Raw genomic sequence first — 26106 nt, forward strand, 5'->3', positions numbered from 1 at the left:
TGATGAAGAAAAGCATACCCAGATCACGCTGCTACCACTTTTTACTAAAAATATTTCTTTCTTTTGGTCATAATCCAGATCTCATGATGGCACATGAGGTTTTTGTTATTGATTTTATAACATAGTCTGGCTTTAAACTTCACCAAATGTTATCCCTGGCCTTTTTATTGTATTTCTTGATCTTTATGTTGGTGTTTGTTCAGAAATGTTCTTAAGCAAACCTCTGAGGCCTTTACAGAACAGGTGAAATTATACTAAAAGTAAATTACTCATTATTTGGTGAAATCTATAGGCAGTTGGTTGCATTAAATTTTATTTAGGGGAATCAGAGGAAAAGTGACCAAACAGAAAAGAATGCCTCATTTTTCAGCATTTTATTCATAAAAATGTCTGAAAGTCATTTTCCCTCCATTAAAGAAGATAACAACCAATATTCCCTAATATCTTAACGTGACAAAATGTGGGAAAGTTTCAATGTAGGTTAGAGAAAAATAGGCTTGCACACTTATCAACAATTATATTTCTGTACTATGGAGTACAGCTAATTTCTATAGAATTCCTTGCAGTTGTACTTTCCCTGACCTACAAAACAGGTACGCTGAGCTGATGCCAAAGCTGCTACCCAAGAATTAGACGTTCCTTCTTCCTAAACATGTCAGGGATTAAGTTTAATAGGCTTCTGTTGTCTGCTGCCATGGGCATCTCTTTACCACGCATACAAACCTCAGACTTTGTCACGGACTATGGACGCAATGATTTACCTTCTGGTTGTAATATTAATAAAAGCTGAACCATGTAGAAGTTATGCTCGATGTTTAAGTGGGTGCAGCTGTATTGATGACCGTCATGGAAGGTAAGACCGGATATCATTTGGCGCCGTCTTGCTATTTTTTGATGCGCTTATCTGTCTCCGTAAACGGTTCTGGGATTTCTAGACTAGTTTTGCCAACAAAGTAAGAGATGAATAGGAATACTCTACTAGTGGTAATCTAGTGACATCCAGTTATTTGTATGAAAGAAAACCAGTTTTAGTTGATCAAATGCGCTTTTCCACAGGTCACTCATATGTATGGAAGAAAGCGCCTTCCGGGCCATTCCCGACAACCTTCCAGACGATTTGACCAAAATACGGATAGAAAAATCCCACTTCACTGAAATCCCCAGAGGAGCTTTTTCCAAAACACCCACAGTGGAAAACCTGTGGCTGAACTTTAACGATATCACAGTTATAAACTCAAAAGGTCTGGAGGGTTTGGGGAACCTCACCGAGCTCCGTCTGCAGGGGAACAAGCTGCGATCAGTACCATGGACAGCGTTCGAGGACACACCGAACCTCAAGATCCTGGACCTGAAGCACAACCAGCTGGACGTCCTCCCGGAGCACGCCCTCAAATTTCTACCAGGGCTCACATATTTAGATTTATCCTTCAACCAGCTCACGGTCATATCGAAAGAAGTCTTCCAGAACTGGCCTCTTTACCAGAAAATACAAAATGCAGAGGAGCGGGATGTCACAGCGTCCAGGACAAACGTCGTCCTGGCGCTGCACGACAATGCCTGGCTTTGCGACTGCCGCCTGAAGGGCCTCGTGGAGTTCATCACATCCTTGAGTCCTCCGATCATACTGATGAACTCTTACCTGATCTGCTCAGGGCCGGACTTTAGGGCGGGCAAGTTCTTCCACGAGATCGAGCTGCAGGCGTGCACGAAACCAGTGGTCAGCACGCCGAAGGCGAACATGAGCCTGCCTCTGGGATCCAACCTCACCCTGCACTGCTACGCCAAGGCGAGGCCGGACCCTGCTGTGTGGTGGACATATGGTCTGAAGATAATCAGAGGATTTCATGGTAAGAGTGTGATGGACTGTCAGCTACACTGCAGCTAAGGCGATAAAATTGTGTGAAATTAGATACTTAAACGTACATTTTAATCACAAACATATAATGTTTATGCCAGAAAGAGTTACATTTGGATATTTGGTATTTATAATGATAAGTGCCATGCTATGAGACCGCTCTACATCACCATTCATTTAAATTGTTGTAGATTTAAGTGCAGCTGTTTACTTAATAATGTCGGGTCATGGTGTTACAGAGTAAAGCTCATTTCACTTGATCTTTAGACTGGGAAGATTCCTGCTCTCCATGGCTTTAAACAAGAATCTACTGTATGTCCAGTGCATTATTACATTTTCATTGTTTGATTGGGTGATCTCCAAAGCTCTCTGCTGGAGAACTGCATCAACATTCTCCAATGTAACAAATTACGAGATACATTTACTACAAGGAACTCACACCAATTATCTTTATTAGGGGGGCTAGCAGAGCTTATCCTTGGCACTTTGGTCCGCCAGCTGATATTATGAGTTGATGCCCCTCCCAACATTTGATTCTAAGTCTTACTACTTAAACAATTGCAATAGCATGACATTTTGCTGTGTTACATAGAAAACTTGATGACTAACTTTAATAGGTGGTTGCAGTCTAAGTTCCCTGGGTGAACTCATATTCATAACCTTTAGCATAATAATAGAAGATTGTAGATTTTTAATTATAGAGACTGTTGATTTTTCTAAAATGGTGTCAAACATGAAAATCTGAATTGCACATTAATTTTCTTTAACTATATAGGTTTCTTAGTTTACCCATTTTACTGGTAAACTAAGAACCCTTTACGATATAAACACTCTTATAGTATAAACATAAGTATCTACAGTAGCATTATTAGGCAATATTGCTTTATCTAAACTAACCTCAACATAAAACAAGAGCTGAGCAGCAGCATTTTCTGCATCCAATAAGCAAATAACCCTCCCTTAGTTACCTAGTTGCCCTCCCCAAACAAAGGGAAATATTGCTAAAAACATCTCTTATTTTCATCAGGAATAAAGCTATGGTTTATTAATTATAACATATCTGTTGTCATTTGCAGCCGTTTTCACAATGGTCAAGCAAATGATGACTAGCATTACCATCAATCCATTTACATTACGTGCAAATAATTATCAGAAGGCACAAATACTAATTTAAAACTACATCTGATTTAAAATTAAACAGCTGAAATATGGAAAAGTATAATTTTGCTGTTCAAGCTATATGCAAGAATTTAAAAATTCAGCTACATTGTTTAATATAATTTCCAATCCATTTATAAATCGGTCCTTTCACTTTAATGGAATCCTTGAGAAGAAGATCGCTTCATGAATTCTCAAATGAATCTTTAAATAATTTTGTATGTATTATATAATATTTTTGCCCTGCACAAATGTTAAATAACTACCCATACATTTTTTTGTTTTCTCAGAGTCCCAAGAAAGAGTTTCCGATGACACCATCAGATCCCACCTGGTGATTCCTTCCCTTAGTGCAGCAGACCGTGGGGTCTACACCTGCACTGCCGTAAACTTCATTGGGAACTCCTCGGTGAGCGTCCTCCTGGATGTCATCTCTGCTGACAGTGCCTCGTCATCTCACGTCGCAGGCTTCCTACCTGCATCGGACGTTGCTGATGAAAATGTCTTCATTGACATTCGCATCGCCAAGCAGACAGTGCGTGGCATCTCTATTGAGTGGTTCGCCGCCCTAGAACGGCCCTCCGAGACATGGTTTACCATTCACTTTGGTCAAGCTGGTGATGATAAGAAAGAAATGACCTACATTGGGCCTGGAATTCACTCCTACTCCATCTCAGATCTGATGCCTGCCACAAAATACGAAATCTGTGTAACTCTAAAGAGCCAGATGCCACGACCAGGCCAGTGCATTGTGTTTGTGACAGGAACTGACATCACAGAGATGGAGCAGAGGGAGAAGCTAATCCATATAGTGGTGATAGTTTTAGCCATGGTGCTGGCTGTGCCGATAGGCATGTACGTCTGCACCACTGACACTCGAATTCCCTGCTATGAGGTCATCATAGAGTCGTGGAAGAGACGGCAGAGAGAAAGCAACTCATCTGGGCTGGAACGGGAAAGACAGGGCACTTTTGACAGCCTGCAGGCTGCCAGTGATGAAGAGCTGGTCAATAAAGATTTCAATGAAGACAGAAAGGTGAGGAGGAGGTCTGAAGACAGATTTCGTAAAGGCAAAGATGATCAGAGCAGACTTACCGCTGAACTATATTGAATTAATAGCACATTAAACAAGTCAACTTGTAACCAAAATCCCTCTTTGGATACATATTCTTTTAGATGTATAATTTAGATGTTTGTGAAGTTAGAATTTTTGCAAAAAAACATTACAAAAAATGATAAGATTTTCAAAAGCAACAGATGTAAAAAAAGAACAAAGTCAAATAAATTATATTAAATCATTCTTTTATTTAGGAAAAAGAATGATTTTTCCTAAATAAAAAAGTATTGAGTTGAACTCTTTTATGGGCAGCTGCAGTATTTCACAATTCAATTATGCAATTCTGAAATGAAACTAGGTTTAGGCTTGACCTAAACCTCATCATTCTATTCACGGGTAAAAAATTAATTTTCATTAGTCTGAATACAGCTCTGGAAAAAAATGAAGAGCCCACTGCACTGAACCATACTGAAAACTTCCTGGTTATTCCACCAAAAATTGATGTCTGAGCTCTTCCTGAGTTAAAACATTAACTCGGCATTATTGTAGGTCTGAAAGCAATGCATCTTTTCTGTTATTTTGACCATTTCTCATTTTCTGCAAATAAATACTAAATTGTTGCTTGGAATTTCTGAGACGTGTTGTCAGTAGTTCATGGAATAAAAGAACAGTACTTGTTTTGCTCAAGCATATACCTATAAAAAGTAAAATCAAAGAAACTTATTATTTTAAGTGGTCTTTTAATTTTTTCCAGAGCTGTATACCTGTCAAGCAAAAAAGGGAGTCAGAGGGGACTTTTAATTTTAATGTGTTTTAAGTATATCTAAGTTTTGCAAATTTGAAGTTTAGCAACTCAAATTTTCCTTGATTAATTTCCATCACATCTCTCTACTGATGAGTCAAAGTAAGGACATGTTTAGGACATGATAGCTAATGTGATTAGGTTGATCTTTAGAAAATGTTTTCAAATGCTTTAGTTGGTAACAAAAGTCCAATTACCATCACCGAGAGCCACAAAGTTCACTTTCTCTTTACTGTTTACCTGTTGATGGTCATAATGTTATGGCTTTTTCGGGAACTCAATAAAATAGGCTCTTAACATAAACTCCTGTTTATATGAAGAATAAATAGGATTTTATTTATTCTACTTAAAATATAAATAAAGTTCTTCAGTTTTTCAGTTGGCCAACTGCTCACTTTTATTTCTCACTTTATTCATTTATTTCTCACTACAACATTCTTCACAACAACAACAACGACAACAACAATAACAATAACAATATTATTATTATTATTATTATTAATAATAATAATAATAATAATAATAATAATAATAATAATAATAATAATAATAATAATAATAATAATAATAATAATAATAATAATAATAATAATAATAATAATAATAATAATAAATTAATGCCTTATTACCTTGGGTAATTTTTTACTCCGAATTGTTCATTTAGGGTTTCTCCACTTATTTACTATTTTAATCAGATCTTTAATTCAGGCTATTAATGTAGAAACATGTTTTCAACTACGCATTTGTAGAGCATGACACAGTTTCATGGTTTGGTTTTAATTCTCTCTTTCTCCATTCTAGGCCAAGAAGGTTGTTGGAAAGGTGTGAAAGATGACTGTTGGGTCACCAATGCATTTCAAGGATTTGCGACAGTATAGAAAATTGACACATGTATATATCCTACCGTGTGTATGTTTCTCTCATCGTCATTTATTTGCTGATTGAATTTGAATTATGAATTTGCAACTTTGACAATGATTGAAATGGATGGGAATAAATTTCTACTGTGGGGTTCTGTTGGCTGGTTTCAGTTTTTAGACATATTGGACAGAAGGTAGCCAGCTTCCTAAAAATGCTTTTTAAATGAATGTCTTGACTAGGGTGTGTACGTGTTCGGTTCATATAGTGTAATATTTCTCTAGATATTTGTCTCATAGAATGTGTACATAAAACATCTGGCTGTGGTTTTATTGAAACATTTTATGTTTGTCTTCCTTTTGCCAAAACCTTCCTTCCTTTTGCAATAAACCAAGAATGGAATTATTTTTAAGTAAAATTATGTTTGATTTATCACTCATGACTTGTACAAAATGTATGTAAAATGTCCTTTTCTTTAGTAAAAACTACTGTCAAGCACTTCTTGTCAAGCTTGCTTATTCCACTAATGGATCTCTGCTTAATATGAGAAAGACGACAATAAACATATGAATTTATTGTATGGGCAGAGAACATTTCTCACTTTTAAGGTTGCAATTTAGTAAACCCATTATTCGCAGGAATAACACAACTATTTGCGGCTCATTACAATGCTATAAACACAGGCTGACTGAAATAAAATTACTTATTTCAGCTACAAGCTTACGTTCTCACACTGACAAACACAACTTTTCAGATTTCTGAATTAATCTAATGATGTTTGTCTATAAACGAAAAATCAGTTCTATCACCATTGCTATATTTTTGCCCCTCTTTTTTAAGCATACATGTACAGTTGCAAAACAAACATACAAAATATCATGAGGTTCATTTGTCAAAGCAACTCTAAGTCAGATATAGTTTTGATTAAACCCCCAATTCTGTAATTTGGTCTGATATAGCTGTAAATCAAAAATTATAATTAACAAAAATGAAGGCTTTAAAATTGTGCGTAATTAATCTATGTCATGTGTCTAACGTAGAGAACCGAGGTACTAAATAAAACATACTTTTCAATAATAATGTAATTTGTTGAATATTACTTTGCATAATTTTTGCAGCTCTCTCTCGACTCCAAAATGCAGCTAAAAGTCACATTTGCACTGACCGGCTGGGACAGATGGCACTTCGGATATGCTGCAGCCAATGGCATTGTTCATTTGACATAATACCCAAACACTTGCATCCTCTCTAACATCCCTCCCACCGTCACTTTATGATCAGATCAGACAAACCAACCCCCCCCCCCTGTCTCTTGCATTTTCCTCTGCTCTCTTCAGTGACGTAAAGAGATCAGTTCAGCCGCGCTTGGACTCATTTAGGATCAAGGTTTTAAACAGCTCACTGAGATTGGCACCTCTCGTTTTCTGCTAGGCAGATGTTTTGTTATTGTTCATATGTGGTTATGTGATTTTGAGGGTGGTGTAAGGTTGCAGCCTTTTGCTGTAAAATCCTTGGTCTCCATATGACAGAAGAAAATGTAACTTATTATTCCCCAATTTAATTTGTTGTAACCACTGCTACAACTTATTATTCATTCATGTATTATTGACTTTATTATTCAATATTTGCTCTAAAAAATGACTTTTAGCTTAGTATTATGATGTGTGGTAGACTTAGTATAGTAGATGTATAGAGCTGGTAAAGGTTATTATTAAATGAAGCTGGCCTTCTTTATAGACGATAAAGAAGGCCGAAGCTCAAAAGTTATCAAGGATGATCTCTTATTTCATATTCACTTTTAATGGATAAAATGTTACCTTAAGGTATAATTCTGATGGACATAAACAATGCAAATAAATAAGATGTCTCCACATTAAGTGAAAGGAATAACTTTTTTTATTGAAAGCATAATTGTTTGAACAATAACAAAAAATATTTACTGAAATATACATACCATAAAATGGTAAATACATCAAATGTGAATATTAATGGTAATGCAGTGCTTCACATCTGCACAAAATGTTCAAGACCTTCTTTGTTTGACCACTTTGGCGTTCTTCCCTCTGCCTGATCCTTATGAGCTGAAGGACTATAAAATCTCTTGGAAGACGTTTGCAAGCTAAGCAAACAATATATTGCCAACAAAAACGCTGTGTCAAATATGTCTTGATATTCAAGAAAGAAGAGCTCAGTTATTACAATTATGAGATTGTTTGATCAACCACAACAAAAAATGATTATTCATTTAGAATTAGGATTTCAATAAGAACAATAATACATATGGCAGTTTTTTCCACTTATAAAAATTACATTATATACATGAAATGAAACAGGTTCATATTTTAGTTTAACTTATTTAAACTTATAAGAGCTTGCATTCATGCACACAGAACAATGCACACACACATTGTTCTGTCTGTGTGAGCTCTGTTAATGATTGAGTTCATCTTTGTATCTATGCCAATTTTATTTTCAATCTCATCACAAGGTGTAAAGCTTGTTCTCATCTGGCTGAAGTAGTGATGATCTGGTGATGATTAAACAATAAAAGACGTTTCTCAGAAAACTGGACTTGCCAAAAGGACCTTGTGTTGAGATTGCTTATCCTTTTGAAGTGAGGTTATTAACTGTAATAGTTCCTTTATACCTGTATCCGAATGCTGCCACATTAGTGAATTTGTAGAAAATAGAAAAAAATACTCCTTATATAGTGTAGATGTGATGGTTTAGGTCCAATTTATACCTCCTGATCCACTTCAATATCTGCTTATCTGCAAAACATTGTGGCATTAATTTCTTCATAAGAACATGCCACTAGAGGTCCACCAGTACTTTCAACAGAACTCCACCAGTAACTTTTTTACTGTGATTGTGGCTATTCCAGTGACATAAATAAACACATGGCAAATAATGAAAACTGTAATTAAAACTTTTTTGCAGAAGAAGAAAAATAATGCTTGTTTTTAACAAGGACAGAGTGTGAAGATCGGCTGGTTTCCTCATTTGGGTAATTTATATCTCTCAGAGCTCACGGTGATACGAACACTGTGTTGATATTGAGGCTGTAGTGAAAAGTTTGTATATGTTAAAGGCTTAAACAGCTGGTCAGATTTTCAACCTCTGCTGTTGCATTTATTTCCACAGGTATGAACAGTTTTACTATGAGCTGATTTGCTAAAATGAACTAAAGCTGGGAGGCCATCTAGCTGGCTGTTAGGCTCCCTTCTAAGTTCTACAAACTTTGCTGTTTGTAGAACAGCAAAGTTTGCTGTTCTACAAAGTTTCCTATATGACACCTGTCTCTGGCAGGTAGAGGAACTGTTACCGATAATGAACCTCACTTTACAAAATCTTAATCTTTTTACGTGTTATAAAGTGATGCCATTTTCTTCTGCTCCAGTCTCATCTTCAGTTCTGAAACTAATGCTTTGTTTACAGTGTCCCTTCTGTCCATCGTCGGCTTCTTTTTGGGCTTGGGGACCACAACTGCAGAGACTGTGGGTACGGTCCAGTGTCGTTCTCCTGGTAAATAGGTGGGCGGCGGAGGGGGCAAAGAAGGTGCACAGGGTGGTGGAGGCCAATGTCTTACAACAGTACTGAAATTGTTGTTGTAGTTGACATTGTTCACAATCACCTCTGGTTCTTGCTGTTCTTCTTGAACTGTGAAATCCTCTCTTGGGGTCTCTGATGACTTAAATGGGCTTTTGAAGTTCCAGAACGGCTGTTTCGGTGGCCTTCTCCGTACTCTGCGGCTGGGCAGGATCCGATTGGACTTTTTGTTACGCAGGAATGTGGCGGTGGAGATGACGACTGTGACTATGACCACAAGGCTAATGATACCAAAGAGCATACCTATGATTTGTAATGAGTTGTTTCTATTCATCTCTATAAATGATCCCAAAGGCCCCCCTTTCAGTTGAGTCTGTAAAAGAGCACAAGAAGAATTCAAATCCATGGGACTAAAATCACACAAAGATTTACTGTTCTGTAGTGCTGGTATTGATTGATTAGTGATATGTTCAGAGCTATAAATTGCTTATAGCTCTGTACTTTTAGCTTTGGTTTATATGCTTCTTCGGGGTGTTAATTTGAATTTTTCTTTAACTTTTTTTAGGTTTTGACAAGACAAGATCAGAGAGGTTCGTAGAGGAACCAATAGACCATTCAGCATTTGAGGAGAACAATATTAAAATAACAGAAAAAAACTTAAAAACATACTTTGAAAAATCCAATCCAAAAATTTAAAAGGAACAATTCCTTGTGCCATAATTAGAGTGATAAATCAAAATATAGGTGACAAACTTGCAAATTTTGAAAGATTGTGCTCCCTTATGTACTCTTTTACAGACACAGTCTTGATGTACTACAAAGTCCTCTGAAAACGAGTAGCTGCAAATTCTTGGAACCACAGAGTAAAAACAACAGTGCGGCTGTGCTGATGATCTCAAGGCAAGTTTCATTTATGACACAGGCCTCCGTGCAATCTTTCTGATCTTGCCCTGAGGTTGTACACGGGTCTTTTTCACAGATTTCCAGTACATAGCGGTTGAAATGACGATTGTTAGGGAGACAGCGCAGGTCACGAGGGTCAAACAAATCCCAAACACTGCCCCGGGACGTTTCCTTAGACCCACGAAGTATGAGACAAATCTGGATTTGATCTGAAAACATCACAATTGCATCTATGAGACATTTGTGGCTATAACTTTTCAAAATTATATATTTCAAGTAAATTCAGCACAGATCATTTCTAAATTTATGATTCACTCTAAAAGAGTCAGACTTTGAGGAAAAGTGTGAATAAGGAAAAAATGAATGTCTGCAAACTACCGGTACAGACAAACTACTTGACTTACAGCTTCAGTGATGTCAATCTTGACAACTGCAGTGGTGCTGAAGGATGGCTGACCCCGGTCACGAGCCTGGACTACCAGGGACCAACTGCAGTCTCTCTTCTTGGTAATATTCTGAATGATAGCCATTGACTTGATGTAGGACTTTAACTTGATTTCTCCTGTGTCAGCATTTATGTCAAAGATGTTGTTGTCTGGCTCGGCCTTCATGATGGCGTACTCGATAACATTGTTGGGTACTTCTGCGTCGTCGTCCATAGCCTGTAGGGAAGCTGTTCTTAAATACGGTAGTTGTTCCAAAAAATATGTTTGACCGAATTTTAATTTATCTACATCCAGTACCACAACAGTGCATACCTCTATTTTCACTGGCGCTCCTATCACCATGGTCTTCTCCAGGAAGTTATTGTTGAAAGCAGGTGGATGGTCATTCAGATCCAACACGGTCACAAAAACTTCAGCCAGGCTGTACTTTCCCTCAGCATCCTCTGCCTTCACATAAAAGTTATACTTAGATCTCACCTCAGCATCCAGACTCGCCCAGGGCTGGGTGTAAATGATCCCGGATGTAGGCTGGATCAAAAACCTGCAAATAAATAGAGTCGAATAGAAATATTTCTTACTTTCACTGAGTATTTCAAGTAAACATGTTACCCTAATAAATTATTACAGTATGACCAGGTAATCTTAAATAACCTGGATTGGTATTGGAAACAACAAATGCCATAATTGGGACATCCCTAGTGTCATTTCTTTTTAAACTTTAATAAAATAATAAAAAAAAAAGATTCCACATCTTCATGATGTAGCTGTGAATTAAAATACAACAAATAAAAGTTAACTCTAAGAAGTTTGTGATTCATTGTGAAAAAGCACGTGGGTAAGAGTAGCCAATTAAGAATACTGTTTCCTAGCAATTCAAAACATTTTGCAAATCTGTTAATCTGCAAAAAATCCATTTGAGAAAATGAAACATTCATTTTGTTGAACTTTTAAAATTTATGCATATAAGTCAACCTCACAATTTTAGAGATTATCACCAATTTACTTGAGCGTCACAGTCTAAGTGAGCTTTGTGTTGATATGAAACACCCATCTTCCATATTATTGATCTGTTCCTGATGTGTATTGCAACAATTAAGTATTGTGAGCTAATTGTTAAAAAACCAAAACAAAATAACCATTTTAGCTTATGTTTTTTTTTCCTGAAATAGCACTATTGTTTTTCATAATAATTACAGTCAGTTTGGAATTAGATTGTATTTACTGACTTGTTTGCATGACTAACAATGAATTTTGCTGTAGTACAAGGTACGCAGAAGCAAAGAGCAGTCTATTTTCTCCTCCAATCCCATTAAGGGATTAAAGCAGACCAAGGCTGATATGTACTGCGTTGCTCTCTGACATCCAAACCATCCACAACCTTCTGTAAAAATGCGTAACCTCTGAAATTTGTTATTCTAAAGTATGGCATTTTAGTCTTGAAGGAGCAATTTGTTAAAAGTATAACACAGGATAGATGTCAAATGTTTTTGATTAAACGAACATGTAAGCGTAAGTGTTCCAAATCTCTCGCTGATGCTTATTTTGGAAATCCTTTGCTCTGTCATGTGACATCACATATCGACTTAAACTCATTACTGCAGAGCTCAAAATCTGCATCAAATATTCAAAAAAATATGAACCACATGAGATGGTTACAGAGAGCAGGCCTTGTTAACAAAGCTCGTGTCATAATGTAAGAGTTTGTTTTAATTTGTATTTTATTAAAAAAACAAACAAACAAATAAACACAAGGGCACATTTTCACTTTGAAAAGTGATTTCTGGTCCTTAATATGAAGGGGTTTTAAAGTAAATAGAAATTTGGTGGACCTTCTTCTGTTCACAAAGGAAGAACAAAGACCCTTTAGATGTTTTCCTGGAAGTGGAAATCAGTGGATTCCCGAGGTTACAACACTGAGATTCATTGAAAGGAAAGAAATTTGAAAACAACAAATAGAAATAACCAAAAATATGTGATTTTTTTTATGTTTCTATGGCAACAGATATCTTTGCTGTTTTTTGTGTTTGTTCTACAAATTTCCAGGTTCAGATCTATTTAAAAGTTTCTTATTCAGTTGCGAAAACATGGCATTGGCAACAAAGGCCACTTGTTTTTGTTGTTGTGAAAACAAATTCTCTCTTACTTCATCACACATAGACAAAATACACAAAATGTAATTTTTAAAGTTCGTAGATGTTTGAGTACATAACATAATGTATAAATTATTTTTACAAAATTAATCTAAATAAAAAAAACCTCTTTATTTAGTAGAGTTTGGCTAAGTAGCAATTTATGTGGATATTTTTTCCCTTACAAAGATATTCATACACCATAAGGTTTTTCACATTTTGTGAAGTTACCGCCACAAACTTCTACTTATTCTGTTGTGATTTAATGTACTACCCATGGTCGTATGGTCAACATGCAAAACACTGTGAGAGGCATCCAGATAATTACCCTGCACATAACATCTACAAAGTAAAACAAGGTGGTGGCAGCTTCCTGCTGAGGGGATTTTCTTTTTTTAGCAGGGACAGGAAAGCTGGTCTGATAGGTTTGATGGGAAGATGGATGGAGCAACAGAGGAACAGCCTTAAACATACAGCCAGAACTACAATAGAATTGTTTTGTTTGAAGCACATGCAGGTGTTACACTGGCCAAGCAAGTCCTTTTAGTTCTACTTTACAATTATGCACTGCGCTCCCATTTAATTAGGTTTCATTTATCTTAAAAACATGAAAAAGTGTAACTTCTGACTTGTGTAAGGTGACTACTGCGTTGATAATGTGATGAATATGCTATAAAAGTCTACATACTGTAATAAAACAGAAGTACATTTTTTACAAATCTTGGCAGTACTCACACATCAGCCCCCGATCCGTAGATAGAGTATTTGACTTCACCCCAGGGTCCTGAGTCTGGGTCTAAAGCCTGAAAACAATCACCAGTGACACATTATCAAGTGGAAGAAAAAAATATGGCGTGCTTGCACTGATTATATTAGTGGAAGAAATTCCTTATACTTAATAGTTCAGTTTTTTATAAAAAGAGAATCTCATTCTATTTATCTTTTATTCACTTGAATCTTAAAAACTCAACTCAATTTGCTGGATAAACCAGTCATACGTATGTGCATGATGTTACAGGGGTTACGTCTGAAAACAGTGCCTATCTGATGACGAAATATTATCCTGGGCTTCGGCTAATCTGTCTGTCTGCAGCTGCTGGGAGGTCTGTTCAGTGTCTCCATGTGTCCAAGGTCACTTGTTGGCTGTTCTTTTATCTGATTGAAATTGCCAGGGATCAAGGCAAAGAGCCTGTGCGGTGTTTGCTCAAGGCCAGGACTTATTAGTTGGACTCCCTGTGGCTTTTGATCTGATATGAACCGACAAGGGCAGAGGATGTGTTACAGCAAATATCAATCATTTCAGCGTGTCCTTTAAAGTTTTTGTTTTACACATGGACATATTTTTGCAGCTGTATGTCCTGATACATGTTGGGGGCAGAGTAGGGGAAGAGGGTGAAGCTAGGGAATTTGCTGTTACACAACAAAATGAAAGTGATAGCCATCTGGCAGCTTACCTCGCCTAGCTTTTATCTACATGATTTCACATATTATCCCAACCCCCACAGCCCAAAGAGTCTACATTTAGAGAATTAAAGGGCCCTGTTGAGCATTTTGTCCAAATCACACTGCGTTATTGCTCTGAGTGACGTATGTCCGTACTGGCATGTATTTTTAGACAAGACAAGAAGTCTCTCACCGTGACTGACACCACATTTGAGCCGCCGGGTGAGTTTTCGGGAATTCTGGCGATGTAATAGTCCGAAGAAAATTTGGGAGCGTTGTCGTTGGTGTCCAGAAGGTGAATGATGATGTGTGCTGTGGCGCTGAATCTTTCTGGAGTGTCAATCTCGACTGCGAGCAGCTGAAAAAGACAAAAATAGCTAAGAAATATTTTCAACTTCAAAACTGTGTTTTAGGCTGTGGCAGGAAGAAAATTTTACTGAATATGTTAAAGTTTTATCAGTGAATATATTATAATAGGGGGATGTACATAAAATTCTCAAAAGATGTTGGTGACAGGACTTGTAATCTACAAACACCAATAGCTCATAATTTTGTTTAATACGGTGACATGATACAAATAGGAAGCATTGAACTCTTAAAATAAATAAAAATCTATTTTGGTAATAAAAAAGTTAAGAAGGCTTGTGTATGGTCAGATGCATTGCTCAGGCCACCTGCTTTCACACAGTCTTAAAATTTTGGAGGTTCTGTGAGACCCATCTATGAACTCTGACCTTCAGTTCTTTAAATAGATATTATTGGCAGACAGATGTCTTGTCAGTAATACACCAAAAAGCAGCCCCCCACACTACTGTGCCCACCTACAGTTTTTACTGTTTATATGTTTTTGGGGTGATGCACAGTGATTTCTGCCTCCTCCAACAATGGTGTGTACAGTCACATTCTAATCAAACTATAGTTTCACAGTATTTCATTGAGGACCATTGGGCTTCACTATATTGCTTTTTGTTATGGAAAAAAATATGTTTCTGCTAACTTTAGCTCTTTTCTTTGTGAGTGGTCTTTGACTCATGGACAACTTTTCTGAAAAGTCCAGATTAACCTTTTCATAGCCCATTAAATAGATTATAACCAGCAGACATTGTTTACACTGGCAGGGAATCGGACTGTTTTCTAAATCCTGATAGATTAAGGCATCTTCTTGTCTTTTGATCCATTTTTATATCTTCTTTGTTTCCTGTGCAATTATTCCCTGCTGTTATTTAACTTTATTTTGTCTAATCTCATTTATGGACCTATTTGCTTCTACTGTGTATTAATCACTTGGGTTATCAATTATATAAATGTATGTCTCTAGTCTTGTCAGAAAAATGTCTATTTAAGAAAACATTGACATTTTTACTTTTCCCACCATATTTTGTTGTCAAGAGGTTACCTTGTATGTTAGGAAGTGATGCTTCTCATAGTCCATCGCAGCAGAGTCCTCCACTAAGATTGTTACTTGGGCCTCATTGAGTACAGTCTGGGGGACGGCTCGCAGCATTCTTCCTGGTCCAATCAATCTTAGATTAAATTTGGCATTTGCACCCTGCAAGAGCATGAACATACATCAACATGCCATTCAAAAATCCAACACATTTTATCCTCAACAAACAGAAAAATCTGAGTTGCATGCTGTCTTTCCTGTTCAAGTAAAAGCTTTTTGTCCTTAATTGCTATAGTAATAAGAGTTAAACCACTCGGATAACAGCTTAAGTAATAATACCCTGAGTGAAACATGATGTTAGTGGACATAAAGAGTCTGCTCTTGTGAGAGCATTATGATAGAAAATCCATCCAGCATCAACCAATGATGTAGCTTTTAAAAACAAAAGGCGCTTGCGTAAGTTGACAAATGGCACAGCACGCACCTTTCTGTTTCTATTGACTTGAATTCAAATGCATGGGATATTAATGGGAATGGTTTTTGATAATAGTAGCTCTTTCTTGACAGCATGACACTCTCCTAAACACACAGTCATTGTTGATTAAACCTGCTTCTGATTAGATAACAACATAATACTTTCACAAAATTAGTATCACTGTATAACAAATCAGACCAGGTGGCCTGGAGTGATGATGGTGTTTTATTGTTAATGCTACATAATAATATGTGCTGTGGTAAAATTTCTATAAACAACAGTTTTCTACAAGAGATCTCCTACCTTATCAGAGTCATTAACTGTGATTTTCAGTCCCCGGAGTATTTCTCCCTCTGGTGGATGCTCGTACATGGTCAACTCAAACATATTCTGTGGACCATTCTCCCCATAAAAGGTTGGGGGATTATTATTTAAATCCACCACACGTATCACCACTGTGGTCACTCCATAGTCCAAATCTTTGGCCTCTGGACTTATTTCTGTTGCCTGTCCAAAGGTACAATATTGGGTCATTTTGTTTGCACAAGATAAACATATGTTGCCATCTCAAATCACAAAGGAACAAAATGCTCAGTAAAAGCAAAATAAACAATAATGTCATAATTCAAAGAGCTTGAATGTTTGCTTTCTTTATAAGTTAAGAAAAATGGGTTGGTTAGAACTTGCATTACCCTGACTTTAATGTTGAAGATTTCTCTTTTCAGATAAATTGGAGCAACCAGCAGGGATATGCAACCACTTGTCTTATTAATGCCAAAAACACCGTCATCACCTAGTGAGACAAAAACAAAAAAAGACAGATAAACACTTATTTATTTATTTTTATTCATTCTTACTTATGTAGCTGTAAGTTCCCCCGCAAATGTTTGCTGTGAAGGCTCACCTTCTTCGAATGAATAGCTGACTGGATTTGGGTTTCCCACATCTCCATCTTTGGCACTAACTGTAAATATTTCAGATCCCTGTCAAAGAAAAAAACTGAGAATCATTTACAAACATACAATAAGTGTGACGTTATATTTTGATATCTAATGAACTACGGTACTTTAAAAATTAATATAAATTCAAATTAAATAATTAAATTAAAATTAAATTAAATAAATTAAATTAGTTTTGTAAATCAAAATTTCACTGAGATTCAGAGCGAGCTTCTAAATTCTACAAAATAAAAGCTGTTTGTAATTCTGATAATTTTTAAGACTGCGTTTGTCCCTGTTTCTTGCACATTGCTATGCTTTTCATTCCACTCAGTTCTGTCTTTAAAAGTTTTTAGCAATGACTTTTAGTGGTTTAACCTCCTCATGGAGGGTGTCAATGACTGTTAGATGGACTACTGTCAAGTCAGCCATCTTTCCCATTACTCTGTCGGATATTTCTTGATTTTGTTTTGCCATCGTGGTCTATTCTAAGCTTAACAAATAAATTTTACATACATCACAATGTGTGTAATGAATTTATTTAACAAATTGGTTTCACCTTTGTTAAATAATGTGTTAAATTATCACTTTTATATGTCAAAACTTTAGAATAGATATGGGTGTTATATGCATAGTGTTAGAACGACAAATGTGGTGAATGTGGTGTGATTATGTGTTTCATTCAAAGTTTTTGGGAGATTTTGACACTCACCGGCACTGAGATTTCGTAAACATAGCCAAAGTAGGGGGTTCCAATAAAAAAAGGTGGAGTGTCTTGTGCATCAATCATATTGACAGTGAGCGTCGCAGAGGATGACATAAATTGTTCCTTGCCATTCAAGTTGCCTCCCCCATCCTGAAACAAACACATTGAGATGTTCACACAACTATTTATTTCCTAAAATTCATCTAAGAGATTTTTAAATAATAGTTTCATTAAACAAGTGTAATGCTTCGTTCTTTTCTCTTGTATGGCACTAGAATACACTTTAATAGAAACTTGAAACAATGACATGTCATAAAACATCTAGCAACTGAAGGTTTAACTTATTCAAAACTACTCGCAGTCAAAACAGCTTCATCCAGTGAGGAAAGTGTTGAAGTGCAAGTCAGAAATAAATATTCTTGATAGAACTTGTACCTTTGCAATGACAGTAACAAAGTGTGTCTTTGTTTTCTCATAATCCAACATTTGTCCAGATTTGATACGGAGAACTCCGCTGTTTATGTCAATCGCAAACAAACTGGAGTGTGGTGACTGTAACAAAGGAAAGAGCAAGAAAAAAAAAAGCAAGATTGAAATCTAGTAACACAAGCCTGTAACTGAAAACCCTTAGAAACTGTAACACACATGGAGGTGGACAGATGGAAGAATAATAAAAATTCTCCACAGCTGATTGAATTAGCCAACATCTCTGTATCTGTCGATTTGAATGTACTAAACCTCATGTGATTATAGACGTAGCAGACTGTATAATGCTGGTATAACCAAATGTGAACGCTCCGCATTCATTTCTGTCTGTTACAATAAGGCCAGCTGTTCTATAGTCCCAATAGCCCAAAGTGCAAACTAGCACTACCCACCACCCACTGCCAAAGCAGCCCTCTAATCTTTCAGTACCTGACTCTAATGTGATTGTGATGTAATCCCTGCCTTCAAAATAACACCACCACATGCAAGCAAATGAACAAATGTGAATATACAACAAAATCTGATTGATACTAACTAGAAAAGAGCTTCATCTATACATAGAGTTGGTCATGCAAATCAACATTAGCTTAGTTCATGAATCATACCTGGAGATGGTAGGTAACTGAGCCTCCAGAGCCCGTGTCTCTGTCTACAGCCTCCACTTTGTAGATACTTCTACCAGATTCAGTTGTCTAAAGTTTGCAAAGTGTACAAAGACAAGTTCACATTTATGTGATCACATTATTAGATAAGTGTCTCTTTTGATTATGAAACTAAAACTCAGACATCCGTTTATCTTACTTCTAACACATCTATGATTGCAGGCATGTTTTGGAATTCAGGCTTTTCATCATTTGCATCCGTCACAAATATTGTGACTCGTTCAACAACCTGGAAAGAATAGAAAGGGTATCTGATTTATTTTAAACAACAACTAGACTTCATCCTTTAAACCATCCACAACATTAAACCTACTGAAGGGTGAATTAAGCAACATTGAATATCTTGGGTTACTCAATTACTGCTGAAATATAATTGTCACAAACATGCAGACATTTACTGTTATTCAAGTCCACTAACATAATTACAAACGATACATGATGGAATTGGTTCATTTTCAGTTTGTCTGGCCTTGAGCATGAACTGTATGTTATTTTTCCAATTTGTGAACTTTACCCAAGACTTTTCAAGTCACACTAGTGATGCTTCTAGTATGTTTTTGGATGTTGAATATGTAATTGTAAAAAGAAGTTAGCTATTTTTATTGTCACTGAGGTGTTTAATATAATGAAAAAAATATATACTAAATGCTGTTAGTAATGGTTCTTAATCAGGTATAATAGCAAAATGAGAGCACTAAAACACTAGAGGTCTGAAATCATTCAGAAAACTAAAATCAGTGCACCTCTAAGATTTACAGAGTACACATGCCTGATAAAAATTTAATTGTTGAAAAGCTGCTTTTATTCCAAAAAATTACAGAAGGTGTCTAAAAGTCCTCCAAGTTTCTTATATCAACGACATTCCTGGCAAATGGTTTGTTTGCTTGATTAATTATTTTTCTTTAAATACCTTGCTTCTTCCATCTGTGATGCTGATATTAACATCAACTGAGTCTTGTTGCTACATAAAAAGAAAGAAAAATAAATTTTTGTAAAGGTTCAACAATGATTGTGTGAATTTATGTTTTAGTTTTGAGCTTACCTCTCTATCCATTGTTTCCACTAATGTAATATTTCCTGACTTTGGGTCTACTCTGAAGTACTCCTTTGACCCTGGGTCAAAGGAAAGACCATACCTCACCTCCTGGCCTTCAGGGTCTGTGCCGTTAAGTTGATAGATTTGTGTACCTAAAAAATGAAAACACTATATCATAAATCACAGTGACAAAGTTTCCTGACTGAGCCACATTCACCATGATCAAGCAGTTTCTCACATCAACAGATGGTGACGGCAGATGAACAGGGCATTTAACGAGCTGTCCAACTATCAAATATTATCTAGCATTCTGAACTCTCAGACACCAAAGTTACCAAAGCCTCAAACTGGACTGTCATTATTTTAGAGAGGTGGATGAGTGGGGTCTGTCTCACCAACAGGGGTATCCTCAGAGAGGCTGAACAGGGCCAGATTCCCATTGTTGCTGGATGGGCCATTGTCGTAGAAATAGGGAGCAAAGTCTGCCTGAGCTGAGGATGGAAGCATTATTCCACCAAAGTTTGTGAAAAGAAATGCATTGCAAAACATTTTTTTGCATTTAGCTTTAAACAGAAACCAAAACACCTTAAACTCTCGAATGTTTGTCCTTTTTGTCATTTGTTAGTTTTGCAGCTAATCTTATGTGATATACATAAATATACACATTTGTTTTCAAGTCCTGTTGGCTGGGATTACGTCAGCCTGCTTAGCTACTTATCTAAACATAGTCAATACATTTTTACAAAATTTATTTAGCATATATCTACAGAAGTAATCACAGCTGTACCTCCTATATATTCATTTGACAAATAAATTAATATACTGAAATAAGCTTGACATTTATGAATAAAAAAACCCACAAAACGTATAATTATAAATTCGTAAATACAAAAAAATCTATTTAAATAAAAAAATCCACAAAGTAATCATACCAGAGACTCTTAAAAGCTTCAACAATCTCATCTTATCTAATCACCTGAATATTGACTATTATTGAAGAAAACTTACCTAGGCAGGTTTGCACAAACACAAAAAGCAGTGGCAAATTAGAAATCTCCACATTCTTCATCCTACAAAATGAAGTAATGAAGCCGCACCATGAAGACAGCTCTGTTGAGAGTCATGCAGGCGCAGCTCGCAAGGTGTTTTCCAACGGCTGCACAAGGCTAAAAGCAGATGCTTACCTGGTAATCCAATGACCGCTAAGATTTACCCAGTCCAACTGGGCTTCATCATGCAGAAAGCCATAGCATACCTCTGTCGGCAAAAATGAGGTAATAACAACTCTGTTAGTAGGTAATATATTTATTTTTCTTTTCGATAGTTTTGCTCAGAAACATGCTTTGATTTTCAGAAATAACAATTTTATTCTTCAGTCAGAAAAATTGTAAAGGGAAAAGAACTTGATGGACAAAAGTTAATTGTGTAATCATGGTCTCGGTTGCTCTATTATGATGGTTATTATGGCCAAATAGTTCTGATTTAGTTTCATCAGACAACAGACACACCTTCGAAATTGAAGGTCTTTGTCACTGTGTGCATTTGTAAGCCGTTGTCTGGGTGTTTTGTTTCTTTTGGAATAATAGCTTCCTCCTCCTTGAGTGGCTTGTCAGCCATGTTGGTACATAATACGTTTCACTGTGGATAATGGCTTCTGCCAGCATCTTCACTAGGTCTTTGGCTCTTGGTCTATGGTTGATTTGCATAGTTTGCCTCACACAGTATCAATTAAAATACATAGGGTGATGTGGATACATTTCTTTCTTTGTTTTGTGTTAATAATAATATTCATGTAATTCTGTTGGTAAGAAAGGAAAAATTCATGTCAATGGGGTAGATATGTTTTAAGAGAGTTTTTCTAACGTCCTACAGAGTCTAAACTTTACAAAATAAATCAATAAATAAATAAAATATCTAGGGGTTTTTAGGTCACGCTGCCTTTTTTCAAACCGAAACCCATTTCTAGATCATTGAATTTGATTCCTGAACAGTAAGATGATTGGACATTTCCATGATGATCATACTAATGAGCAAATATTTACACATTTACACAGCGGCATTTTCTTGCCTGATTTCAGTTTCATCAAATGAAACAATGTGTTTGTATTGCCTTAAAATATATCAGCAGGTCTGCCTCCATTATTCTATCACTTACCATGACGATTTTAAATCTACACCGCAACCTGAGGACAACAGGAAACACCTCACAAAATTAAGAAAAAAGGCAAACCACTTAGTAAGTCTACTGCATATAGTTTGCATGCAGAAAAATAAAAAACACAGAGACCAAAATGAGAATTTTTTTTTAAAAGATCTAAACTTCTGTAGCTCTCTAATCCCCACTAAGTTTTTTTTACATTTTAACAGTGTTTTCAAACACCACCTCACCAAGAAATCCAACAGCTTTGACAAAACCAGTCAAATGTTAACCTGCATCTGTGTGCTGTTGGTAACGTTGAGGCTGCATCTTCAGGTTTTGCTCTCCTGGTATCGGCAGATGGCAAGCCTGAAGATTAACCCACTGTGCTCTAATCTCCCTTCATCTTGTAATGCACAGACCATCCATGTTGAAAACAGACTCCACCAAACGTGAATGCAGAGCACAATTAGCACTTGTGCACAATTAGAGCACAAGCGTAGTCATGTGAACAACACTGTTGGAAATGTAGCAGTTGTGTGCAGTTATTTATTTCCCCAAGCAAATAGTGAAAGTTTTTTCATATTTCTTCCTAACTGTTTTTAAACTCAGTTAAACTTTTATATTTTAAATACTAAAAATGATAAAACAAAACAAAAAAAAAATCTAATAAATATAAAATGTGATAGTAAATGGACATAAATATTTGTAATGTATTTTCAAGGATGGGATTAAATACATGTTTAAAAGAAAGGTCGCTGCTCGTCTTTAGTCATCTTCTTAGTTTCTAATCCTGTGAGTGGAATCACTGCAGCACATGCTGATCTCTTGTCCTCTTGGTGACAAAGTCATTACACTGTCCTGAAAAGAAACTTAAGAGTGATATTTATCTTTACAGCATATGGCTACATGTGAAACACTAGATTTAGATTAATGTCTTTGATAGAGATTGGCTAACCCTGTCTTTCCCTACTTGCTGTGTATGCTGAAGGATTTGTGCTCATCCACTGGCTGATAGGACAATTCGCCAGATGGACCAAAAGGATATGCTAACTTTAAAAGGTTTAGACGCAACATGGAAACAAACAAATTTCAAGAAATCAAAAGGACCAGAGGAAGAATCATGGATAGTAATGGGATTTTCCCTCACATGTGAACAGCTGAAGAAAAGCAGACGATGTCTTACTTTTTGACCCGGACACATCAATCAACCAGCCAGTTTTATCTATTGAGCACTTTTCATTCACAATGAGGTAAATGCAAAAGGTTTAACTTAATCAAAAGAGATTCAATTAAATCATATCATGTTACAGGGCATAAACTTGGTTTTGAGAGTTTTAAACATAATAATTAAGAATTTTACAAGTACAAAAAAGAAAAAACAGACACACCTTAACACAAATATTCTAGAAGAGCTGGATAACTAAAGAACCCCAAGCAGATTCAATTTCTTGCATAGATAAAAACATATGGGAAAATATTTTTCCTATTTTGGTGTGCCGTGTAAGATCACGTTATCCGTTTGTATCTTGGAACACGGTCCTGGCTGCTCATCAGGAAGCTATGTTAACAAGAAGAGCTTCAAGTTGCATTAGTTTGGCTCAAAGTTGTTTATGTGCCTCTAAAACATGAGGGCAAAAAAAAGTTGAAGTAATCACGTAAATTACAACTAAGCAGTTTATCTTTAAGACATGAAAGACATTTTAGACTACAAGATTCCCAAAGATAAAAATAAAACTACCTAAACACACGCTTTAAAGGAATGATTATCATTTCATAAGAAATGCCAAATTTGTGAAATCATGGTATATTAAAGAAAAAAATTAGATATTTGTTCTTGCTTGTATTTGGTATAGAGATTTTAGGAGTGAATAAAAACATATTGAAAAATATATTATTGTTTTTCATTGCTGTTTGAATATAGTTTACCTGGCAGAACATGCACAGAAACACATCAGATCATATGAATCGTGCCAGTCTTAGTATTGAATCCCTCTGTTTGTATGAGCACCTGTTTGCAAGACGCCCAATTCAGCTTTGGCATTTTGGATTATTATTGATAATCTCTTGTGCATTTTGCCAAGGGCAGAAGTCCGCTTTTAGTCCTGGTCCACTCTAAAACTAGGTCATGTCTTTAATCTCTGCATGCAGAACACACTGTAGGTTAGCAGCCTTTTATGTTCATAAATCCCAGAGTGCTAAAGCAGAGGGAATACACAGTTTTAAATCATACAAAATCCTAAAAGATATGACAAACCACTTCGGGACAAGTCATCATCATCTCAGATGAACTGAGATGATTATTAGCAGCTGTCCGTTGAAGAGCTAATATGATCCAAGTCTATCGCACACATTCTTGTAGTATTTTATCTGCTTTGATCATTTTTACAAATGTGTACTTTTATCTCTACAATCTCAGCAGGCAGATATTGTAACAGCATGGTGATTTACACAAATGAAAAGGTATAATCCAATTGCAGTAGGTTTAAATGTTGTTTTGTTTTGCCAAATAAAAATGCACTATTTCAGTTTATCAGTAAAAAAGATTTTTTTCTCATGCTCACATAATTCAGATCACAAAGTAAATGTTTTATGGGACAAAAACTACCAACATGATCAACATGAGCTACAGCTTTTGAATGATAACTTCAGGTATTAATAGAAACCGCTATGCAGCTCAATCTGGCTCTATGTGAAAAAGTAACAATTCAACCATGAATTTGACTGTAATCAATCAGTTCAATTTCACAACCCCCAATGGGCAGACCTGTAGTCTCATGAAATCACTTGAATAAAATCTACCCAAAAATATAAAGTAGGGTAAAAGATTTCAAAAAGGAACACATTAATGCCACAATTCAAGGATATTTGAAAACATAAAACAAAATTATTGACATGTAGTCATTTTGAAAGCTTTGGGATTGCAGTTAACCACAGTATGAACCATTATCTACAAATGAAGAAAACAATGGAATAAGTAGGAAGCCCACAAAAGTTACTCCATTACTTTTTGTAGAGGTCACACGACAGGAACCTACGACAACATCTGCAGCAGAGTAGGCCTCAATTAAGATTAGGTTTCTTGATTCAACACGTAGAAAGTGACTGAGCATAAATGCCATAAATGGCTTCCAAACCCATTACTGACTGAAAAGAACACAAAAGTCTTCTCACATTTTTCAATAGTCATCTCTATAATCTTCCATACGTTGGAGCAAATATTCTGCAAAATATTTCTTTCAGAAAATTAACAACAGGTTGACAAAATTAGCCCAGGGGGAATAAGTCGGACAGCTAAATTATCACTTTAAATAATTGGGTCGGATTCATGCTGTGACAAAACTTTTTTTTTCCCGGTAGTTCCATACAGAAACGTCCCTGTGCACAAATTGCAAAAACATGCACCAGATTGCCAGAGTTCTCAGCACTAGCTCCCAAAAGGTTTACAATCACTACCCATCTATCCAAGCCGAGCGTAATTTGTTCTTTACGTCTTCTTCAACATAGCGTCACACTTAAATTTTCCCATTTGAAAAAGTAGTATAATATGTTAGTTTATAGGAGAGAAGTAAAAATATTGGTGAGTGAACAGTAATACTGACTAAGGTACATTGCTGGTGCTTGCAGATATTCAAATTCTATCTGTGATTGAGTTACGCTGCTGCCCCCTAGTGACAAAACGGTGGCAATTCACTTTAGTAAAAGTTCAAATACTTTTATTCTCACAACGGTCAAGTGCTGATTTAAGATATGTGTATTTCTGAAGCCGTATTATGTTGTAAAAATAGCAGTGCAAACCTAAAGTGGGATTGTGGTGATAGTGTGTTGGCATATCACTTTTGAAGGTGTGTAAAGAGCTAGTTTTCTACTACCAAAAATAATTTTTATAAGACAAAAACCAGAGCAAAGAGGGAAATCATAGCACTTTTTTCTTTCAAATTTATAAGTTTAACTTGCATTTCTAATGGATTTGGTGCAAATTCGTTTTAAACTGTGTGACTTGTTTTAGGTATGCTTCCACGAGCTTATCTCATTAGTTTTTTGGAATGTTCCTCCTGACTAACCTTGATTACACAAGC

The 26106-nt window shown here is 36.1% G+C and overlaps 2 protein-coding genes across 4 annotated transcripts; one reads left to right on the forward strand and one right to left on the reverse strand.

The window, feature by feature from the left end:
- Positions 1-735: 735 nt before the first annotated feature.
- Positions 736-6130, forward strand: LOC102228036 (leucine-rich repeat, immunoglobulin-like domain and transmembrane domain-containing protein 2). Of its 2 annotated transcripts, XM_023327279.1 has the most exons (4): positions 736-853; positions 1057-1847; positions 3304-4049; positions 5674-6130. In XM_023327279.1, the coding sequence occupies exons 1-4, from the start codon at positions 744-746 to the stop codon at positions 5698-5700; spliced, it is 1674 nt and encodes a 557-aa protein (XP_023183047.1). In that variant the 5' UTR covers positions 736-743; the 3' UTR covers positions 5701-6130. The 2 variants fall into 2 exon arrangements, with proteins under 2 accessions (XP_023183047.1, XP_014325210.1); XM_014469724.2 differs by lacking the exon at positions 5674-6130 and having other exon boundaries at positions 3304-4156.
- A 1487-nt stretch (positions 6131-7617) lies between these two features.
- Positions 7618-21012, reverse strand: LOC102228286 (cadherin-related family member 1-like). 2 transcript variants are annotated; one of them, XM_014469722.2, is made up of 17 exons: positions 20899-21012; positions 20286-20381; positions 19897-20042; positions 19765-19815; positions 18994-19083; positions 18798-18884; positions 18142-18258; positions 17713-17856; positions 16967-17045; positions 16755-16855; positions 16366-16569; positions 15597-15749; positions 14394-14558; positions 13493-13560; positions 10941-11169; positions 10587-10844; positions 7618-9652 (listed from the first exon to the last, which is right to left on the reverse strand). In XM_014469722.2, the coding sequence occupies exons 1-17, from the start codon at positions 20957-20959 to the stop codon at positions 9092-9094; spliced, it is 2610 nt and encodes an 869-aa protein (XP_014325208.1). In that variant the 5' UTR covers positions 20960-21012; the 3' UTR covers positions 7618-9091. The 2 variants fall into 2 exon arrangements, with proteins under 2 accessions (XP_014325208.1, XP_023182847.1); XM_023327079.1 differs by lacking the exon at positions 7618-9652 and adding an exon at positions 10167-10391.
- Positions 21013-26106: the final 5094 nt, after the last annotated feature.

This window comes from Xiphophorus maculatus, chromosome 22, assembly GCF_002775205.1.
Source record: "Xiphophorus maculatus strain JP 163 A chromosome 22, X_maculatus-5.0-male, whole genome shotgun sequence".
In the NCBI taxonomy this organism is placed as follows: domain Eukaryota; kingdom Metazoa; phylum Chordata; class Actinopteri; order Cyprinodontiformes; family Poeciliidae; genus Xiphophorus; species Xiphophorus maculatus.

Excerpts from the sequence above, each read along its gene's own strand:
- LOC102228286 (XM_014469722.2), bottom strand. The coding sequence starts at position 20,959 with ATGAAGAATGTGGAGATTTCTAATTTGCCACTGCTTTTTGTGTTTGTG. Across the intron at positions 20,382-20,898 it reads GTTTGTGCAAACCTGCCTAG|CTCAGGCAGACTTTGCTCCC; the intron begins GTAAGTTTTCTT and ends TTCCATCCTCAG. Across the intron at positions 19,816-19,896 it reads TGGAAACAATGGATAGAGAG|CAACAAGACTCAGTTGATGT; the intron begins GTAAGCTCAAAA and ends CTTTTTATGTAG.
- LOC102228036 (XM_014469724.2), top strand. The coding sequence starts at position 744 with ATGGACGCAATGATTTACCTTCTGGTTGTAATATTAATAAAAGCTGAA. Across the intron at positions 854-1,056 it reads ATTGATGACCGTCATGGAAG|GTCACTCATATGTATGGAAG; the intron begins GTAAGACCGGAT and ends GCTTTTCCACAG. Across the intron at positions 1,848-3,303 it reads GATAATCAGAGGATTTCATG|AGTCCCAAGAAAGAGTTTCC; the intron begins GTAAGAGTGTGA and ends TTGTTTTCTCAG.